Raw genomic sequence first — 8,229 nt, 5'->3', positions numbered from 1 at the left:
TTACAATTATCTACAACATCGACAAACAACAGCAAGGAATGACACATTGTTTTTTAATATTTTTTATTATCGTCATCATCATCATCACCATCAACAACAACAACAACAACAACAATAACAACAACAACAACAACAACAACAACAACAACAAGATTACTGAATTCCCTGTGTCTAAACGACAATTAAAGACTTAAACTCTTTACCGAAGTTACCTCTATGGAACCTTCAACCATTTTCTTAGCAATTAAAATCAGGAGTCACTATGCAAAGTTTATCCACTAGAGAAACAAATTTCCCAGCATTTACCGCCGATGTGAAATTCAAAATGGCTGCCATCCCTGTGTTACCTCCATGGTGAAAAATAATATCTAGGATCGATATTCGAACAACTGAAATGAGCTCCATGACGCGGTAGACCAGGAAAGTATTGGAAAGACTTGAAAGTTCGACTCTCTGTCCCCGAGGCGTATTCTACCTTAAACCCAAAGAAAACATTGACTTCCTCACAAGATCCATTCAAACCGTGTTTGCCTGGATAATGTCCATTAGGGGAGAACCATTTGATTTCTTGGGGGATGGAGGATCTGGGGAAAAAAATTTGTCGGCAGGTGAAGGACAGGGAAAAAAAATTTGATCCAACGACGGCTTGAGAAAAAAAATTGTTCCAACAGACAAGAGAGAAAAAAAATTGTCGCCATGTGCTAAAATCCCAAAGTTTGGGACTGATTTAAAAAAAAAACGCTGAAGGGTGGCCGCCTACGGCGGCACTAATATTTTTTATATTTTAGAGTGAATCCTGATGTAAAAAATCTGGCATATAAATAAACTTCAATACTACACAATGTTCAAAGTTTCATTGTGATGACAGTGTTTTAAATATGTTGCAATAAAGCATTGACACAGTCAGTATTAAAAGGGGAACCATTGGACTTGCTGTGATCTGTATCTACTGAAAATTTAAAACAAAGGACACGATTCAATAAACTACTTTTTAAAAGCAATATATTATTCTCAAAATATATGTCTTTCCTTGCAATGAAAATACAATAACAAATAATGAAATACAAACACAACTTTTGTAAAACATGACTTCTTTCCTGAGAAGTTGACAGTACTGATTTTATATAAAACACAGCTATAGTACTGACTTTCACAACTGTATGATCACTACACTTCTATACTAGTCACTATCAGCCTGGTTTAACCAGACACCTGATCTGTTCAGTGGATGGAACAGATCAGCCGTCTGGTTTAACCAGGCTACTATTACTCTACTGGAGACTATGGCAGTGGCTTCATGGATGACAGTAGGCAGATCCCGTATCTTTTTGGTTCGGTACATGCAGGTACCTGCTGAGCACCTGTAGGAAAGGAAAATTGAAAGAAAGGAAAATTGTTATCTTATTAAAATTGTCTGCAGTAGTTTTGTGTTTGATTAAAAGGTTTCTCACTTTGGAAAGGGACAAAAGCGTTAACATTGGTGATTTTTATATGCATTTTTATATTACTCCAACATAAACAAAGTCATCACTCAAAATAATCTGCTGATATGACTACCTTTGTCTCCCCTTTCTTGTCTGTTGAATAAAGTGACAATGTCAGTTGAGTGGATGTCCTTTGCCATCTCTCTTCGGCACTTTGCCTTGACATGTGGATTGGTATTGAGTGATGCTGATATCGCAGCTCTTTTCTTCTTCTTTCTTTTTTCGTTAGCAGCTCTCCTGTTATTGGCTGCTGCCTGCTGGCTAGCTCCGTACAGTTCTTTGTATTTCTCATGCACAGCTGATATGGTGGCCATTTTCTCATTTACCATTTGCACAACTGCCTTGACCTTGGCTTGTAGAGAGTGGTAGAAAACCATACTTTCTTGGTATGACGCAGATTTCTTGTTGAGTTTTTCCACGTCTGCTACACAGCTTGAGTACAGCTGGTCAGTTTGTCAGTCTGGTTTTTACTAGTTATTTGTTGTACATAAAATTTTAATAGCAGAACCATGAACACAACAAGTTATTAAAACATCCGGTTGTGAACCAATAACGTGTACGTATAGCATATTGTATTAAAAATTGGCAAGCGAGAAAAAAAAATTTGCTTTGCCACTGCATACAGAAAAAATAATTTGATGCAGGACTGACAATAGAAAAAAAATTGCTGTCACAGTCATGGGAAAAAAAAAATTGTTGCCCCACCCACTTCCTCCATCCCCCAGAAATCAAATGGTTCACCCCTTATATGTTGCCGCTTAATACTAATACTTGCATTGAAGAGAGTCCCACATGATTAGTTGTACCTCATATGGTATTCAGGTAGGTGTGTAGCTATCTCTATTCGGCCATAGACGCCAAGCGTGAAAAAATGAGTTAATAACAAGTTTTTATCAGTTGCAACATATAGTCCCCTGTTTTCTCAAGGGTCTGCGGTTGTATCGAGGTAGGGGAGAACCATTTGATTTTTTGGGGGGGGGGTATGGAGGAAATGGGTATGGGAGCAAATTTTTTTTTCCTGTCACAGTGACAGCAATTTTTTTTTTCTACTGTCAGAGCTGCATCAATTTTTTTTTTCAAATGGAGTAGCAATGCAAATTTTTTTTTCTTTGTCATCAAGTTTGTGATGCGTTGTATATAAGGGAGCCGTCATTATTTACGGCCTGAAACTCAGAAATTTTGAATGACAGAGTTTTCACTAGGATATCTGACCGGGCAGAATTTGAAAGTACAGGGGGAGAACACACGAGAGGCTTAGGGGGAAAGTGTCACAGGGGCTTTTCCCTATCTTGCATGGAAATTTTTAAGATATTGATGTGTGCAATGATGCAGTCTGATGCAATCTGAGAGGTGTTTTTTTAATTTTTTTACTAAGTGAAACTGTTAGAACACTCCAAGGGGGAGAGCAACACGAGAGGGGTTTCCCCCTCTCGTATTGGAAATTTTGGGAAATTGATGTGTTTAATGGTGCAATCTGAGAGGACTTTCAGGTTATTTTGCACTCTGTAAAACTGTTTGAAAATGACATTGAACACTGCAATATTTTTTTACGTTTTTTGCATGATCAGTGTTTGTGTCACAATATTCAACAACCAAACAATGACAATACAATTTGTGAAAACAGTTCTGTTTGCCAGAGACTGAAGATAAATAAATATACAGGAACGGAAAATCTGTGACCTTCTTGTGTCATTTCTCCAGCTGCCAGCTTCTAATGAAAACATGAATATGGTATGTTTAACTGTCAAAATGGTCATTGAACTGAGGTAAATGAGAACATGTTTCTGTGATAATAAAGGATGAATTCACAACAGTTCAGTTTTGTCCTAGATCCTGTGAAAATTTTGAGAAATTGATGTGCGCCACGGTGCAGTGTGTAGTGCAATCCGACAGGTATTTTAAATTTGTCTTTTACCAGTAAAACTGTTAGAAGACCCAGGGGGGGAGAGCACACGAGAGGGGGTGCCCTCCTCTCGCATTGAAAATTTTGAGAAATGGATGTGTGCAATGGTGTAATCTGAGATGTGTTTCAATTTATTTCGCCAAAAAAAAAATTGAGTAACCCCGCCCCCTTCTTCCTCTCCACATTTTGAGTAACGCCCCCCTGAATTTTCAATTTTTTTAGTGACCCCCTCCCTTGTATTTCATTATATTTGTGTTCCTCAATTTTTCATTGTCAACTTGTACATCTTCCTAATATATTTATATTGAGAGAATAATATATTGATTTTAACACTAGTTTATTGACTCCTGTCTTGTGTTTTAAAATTTTCACAATTTACAGAAGTCAAAAAGTCCCCTTTAGATAGTGCCTATGCCATTAGATATTGCAACAGAAATCCTGAAATATGATTTCTTGGGTCAGAAAAGGGAAGGAAAACATTGAGTGTACTGAGGTGTAAAGTAGACCTATGTAGTGCATGCTTATATCATAAGTGCTGGGAAAAAAACATAAGAATTACTTGTGGTAAAAACATTTGCGCCGCCTATGGCGGCGCGCCGGCAAAGAATACATGAGAATAGGGTTTCCAAATTTTGCTAATTTCTGGTGCATTGTGACAATTTTTTTTTTCACTTCTGTCTGTTATGACAATTTTTTTTTCTCAGGCCATGACAGGATCAATTTTTTTTTTCTTCTATCTCACCTGGCGACAATTTTTTTTTTCTCAAAATCCTCCATACCCCCCCCCAGAAATCAAATGGTTCTCCCCTAATAGTCTGTCTATTGCCTCCATGATGGTTGCAAGCACATGGCTTGACACCACCCAGAAAGACCGGATGGGTTAAATACCCTTTGTCAATACCTGTTAGGAAACGTTCTTTTATCACAAGTCAATTACATTTTCTTACAAGATACTTTGATACACGAATAACAGTTCTTCTGTCGTTTACAGAGTAAACAATGTGTTTGCGTTGTTTGTGATAGACGTTCTCAGCTATTTAAAATAATGAAAACAAAGATAGTCACTCTATTTCTTCTAAAACGTATTGCTATTGTGACGCTGAACTACTGTTCACAGTATATAACTAGTATCAAACCACCGCCAGCTTTAGGCGGGAAAAGTCAGTCAGTAACGAGGAAAGCATGTGATGTAATTGACAGAGTCTTAATGAGCCGTCATTATTTACGGCCTGGGGGAGGGGTCTGAGGAATTTCATTGGAAACGTAACTCTGAAATTTCGAGTAGCCCCCTGCCAACCCTGATGAATTTGAGTAACCCCTTTCTCTAACGCAGAAATTTTGACTGACCCCCTCCCCCACTTAGAAAAGTTAAATATCAAGACATGTATTTGTAAAATTTACAAAAATACAGCAACAGCTAGTAAAGACCTTTCATATCCTGGTGTACCCTGCTAGATTATCATCGGTTATCTCATGACGGTTGAAAAAGATGAAACCAACAAATGATATTCAAAGTCACAATAAAATGTACATGTAAAAGCTCACGCTATAACCAGTATCCAACCATGTAGTATTGTTTAATTTGGATATCAGGACAAGGTTTTCACTACGATATCTGACATGGCAGAATCTTAAAGTACAGCGGGTAGAACACACGGGAGGCTGAGGGAGAAAGTGCCAGATTTGGTTGTAGTCTCTCCTGTTAGAAAAAAAATGAGAAATTGATGCGTGCAATGGTGCAGTCTGGTGCGATATGAGAAGTGTTTTCAATTTGTAATTTCACTAAGTAAAACTGTGAGAACTATTATCCCAAGCGGGAGAGCGCGAGAGGAGGGTGCCCCCTCTCACATCGAAAATTTTGAGAAATTGATGTGTGAAATGCTGCAATCTGATAGAGGTTTCAATTCATTTTGCACCAAAAATTGAGTGACCCCTCTTCTTTCTCTCCAGATTTTTAGCAGCCCCTTGTACTTTTCAATTTTTGAGTGACACCCCTCACATTCCTCCAACCCCCAGGCCGTAAATAATGACGGCTCCCTGAGGCTGACCATATCTCCGGTAGGTGCATAGAAGATTGACAGACGATAGATAGCGGTGCGGCTCTTCAAAGCTGAATTAAACCCCCGGAAAGACTGTTGTTTACGTTAAAACTAAATCTGGGTTACATCACAAAACACAGCCTCTCGATTGATATTGGCTGTACGCTTTATTTGTTGATATCTGCTAATGTTCTCGTGTGGTTGTATGTACCGCCTGTACTAGGAATAGCTTTTTATTCATCAGCGGACAAAAAGTGCAATTCTGTATGAAACTTTGTCAACGAACTAAAGATTCTATAAATTAACCAAGAAGTCTGTACTTTAGTTGATCTGTGGTACCTTACCGAATATACGTTATCATCAAAACTTGTTTATGTGCGTGTTGCCAAATATGACGTAACAGAATTGGCGCGAAAAGTCTCGGGACGATCTTTTACGCTGGTCACGTGTATTCTCACTCACAAAAAGTCTTTCAAGTTTTTGGTCCTTTGGGTGACGCACATTGTGTTTTTAGTTTGACTCGGTAAATCATGAATGAACGCACGTATAAATAGTTGCAATGAATATTTTAAGAAATATATTCTTGTATTATGTCACTATTGGTGTATTTTCTTACTACAGTTACTCTAACATTCTAAGATTTCAGCTTTGAGGCACCGCTTCCTATCACTGTTTATTCTACCAACCACAGATTCCATCCGCTGAGACAATCTGTTTAATCCATCAAGTGCCTAGGCTTTTCCCGCCAACAGCTTTATCAACGGGAAACCTCGCTTTCCCAAATTACAGACATTTCTACCTTCAACAGAGACACTTCACTCCATGGGAGTCCAGCCGATATTGCAGGGTCTCTCACCCAAGTGCTATGCTTCACTGTATGTAGCCACTATCTAGTTTACTATAGTATTATCTATAGTCGTCTCCCGACGGCTTTCTCAAACCTGGTCATATTCCACACAGAATATAGTCACCACCCCAGCAGCATTTCAAACAGTTTCAAAGTATCTCTTCTCGAAACGAATTAGTGATATTCGAATTCAATAAAGTTCACTGAAAGTGTTTGCTGTTGTATCTTTTCTTAAGAAATAGTTGCATAACAAAATCATTACGACCATATGTTAATTTACTAAACGTGCCAAGAGACACACTTCTGTGTGTTATTGTTAAGACGAAGATCGTTTAATACAAGAGGAAGATCCTGTGACTCGTCTGGAGACAGCAGAGACCAAATGACCTCGTGGTATGCAAGAATAAAACGTATGGTAGGAGATACAAGAATTCGGATTACTCAAAATAAAATTCCATATGCTTCAAAATTTAGAATTCAATATTAACAGATGACAGAAATGACAGAAATTTGGAAGTTGTATTCTTAGTGCAGGGTATCGTCTGCCAGTGCTATTCATTTGTTCGAATCGAGACTTTGTACGCCCTCTTCCCCCAACTACATATCAACCCACTAGATACTACGCTATCGTGCCGTCGTCGTCCAAATTTGTCAACTTTCTGAGCCATTTATGCCACAGAAAAACCACAGTCACCTGCATGTGTGGTCTATTCCGCTCTGCGTCTATGCGCCCGATAGACGTGTGTACATATGCCTGAGAAGAAGATGTACACACGTCTATGGGGCGCATAGACGCAGAGCGGAATAGACCACAGGTGACTGTGAGAAAAACGTTGCTGTTGGCAAGGCATCGTACCATGTTTCGCAATTGATTTAAAACTCATGAAAAACTCTAATTCGTTGTGTTACCAAATTTGATTATGATGAGTGTGGCTAAGTTATTACTAATATTAGCGTGGAGGTAGAACTACCTCGATGCAGTTGGGTATATTTGCATAGAGTGGTTGGAACATTTGATCTTTGGAGGGGTGTTCAGGATGTCACGACCCGGCATGCTTTTCGAATTCGGGCTCCAAAATATGACATCACTTTTTGCTTTGGATAATGTTGCACATGGTTTCCTTTTTCGACCGATCGTCCTTCATTCGAAAATACTTTTAACAACCAGCATAGCTGCAAATTTATTTCAGGTATTTTTAGTTGTTAGATTACCCCCTTCCAATTTTGACCCCCTTACCTATGATCTAATAGTCGACCCTAGTGAAGTGTACAAATCATTTTTGAAGTTCAACTTTGATAGCAGGTGATTTCTTTATGGATGTATAGGATACCTTAATGCACAGGTAATAAGTGTTACCAGAAAGACAATAAAAGCTCCTGTGGTGAATAATTCATTTCATTTTGTGGTACATACATTTGTCTTCTCTAAGCCTTGTTTTCGTTGCCGTGTGGAAGGAAAACATACATTCTACCATTTGTAGTTGATTATCACATCCGTGTGAGTTGCATCTTAACTTAGGGCCAAGGACTCACAGGTTAGCAGTTAAAAGTAAAAGACAGTGAAAAGAACAGAAATAGATTGGTGTTAGAGAGGTCAATGACTCTGTTGCGTAATACTTACACATGTTACCTTTCGCCCAGTGACCAATAAGTCAAGAACTCGTAAGCAACTGAAGCAAGGCCATAAAATAGTAATAATATGTACGTAGCAGTGTAAGAGTTTTGTTATGCATGGTATCCACATGTACAGTGCATGATATGACCAGTTTGCACTTCAATCGTATAGGTGTCTTCACCAATACAAGTAGGGGAGGTGCTGCGGTTATCTTTGAAGACTGCACTACTCTGTTTCTGTAACCCGACCATCTCTCGCTAACTATTCCCCGAAGGGAAACGATGAGCGGTAATGCAAGAACTGAGGACAAGTACTTTCTGTTTGAATTGATTTTAACAAAA

At 38.6% G+C, this 8,229-nt stretch overlaps 1 protein-coding gene across 1 annotated transcript; it reads right to left on the bottom strand.

Moving 5' to 3' along the window:
* Positions 1 to 1,018: 1,018 nt before the first annotated feature.
* On the bottom strand, positions 1,019 to 1,926 carry LOC139147229 (uncharacterized). Its single transcript, XM_070718251.1, has 2 exons — positions 1,558 to 1,926; positions 1,019 to 1,361 (listed from the first exon to the last, which is right to left on the bottom strand). The coding sequence occupies exons 1-2, from the start codon at positions 1,859 to 1,861 to the stop codon at positions 1,282 to 1,284; spliced, it is 384 nt and encodes a 127-aa protein (XP_070574352.1). The 5' UTR covers positions 1,862 to 1,926; the 3' UTR covers positions 1,019 to 1,281.
* Between the last annotated feature and the right edge of the window lie 6,303 nt (positions 1,927 to 8,229).

This window comes from Ptychodera flava, chromosome 2, assembly GCF_041260155.1.
Source record: "Ptychodera flava strain L36383 chromosome 2, AS_Pfla_20210202, whole genome shotgun sequence".
Lineage (NCBI taxonomy): Eukaryota > Metazoa > Hemichordata > Enteropneusta > Ptychoderidae > Ptychodera > Ptychodera flava.
The sequence above is the reverse complement of the archived record's forward strand: the minus strand, read 5'-3'. Positions and strand labels throughout refer to the sequence as shown.

What these genes read in the sequence shown, in the direction of transcription:
- LOC139147229 (XM_070718251.1), bottom strand. Translation starts at nt 1,861, where the DNA reads ATGGTTTTCTACCACTCTCTACAAGCCAAGGTCAAGGCAGTTGTGCAA. An exon ending in ACAAGAAAGGGGAGACAAAG is followed by an intron (nt 1,362 to 1,557) that starts GTAGTCATATCA and finishes CCTTTCCTACAG; the next exon opens with GTGCTCAGCAGGTACCTGCA.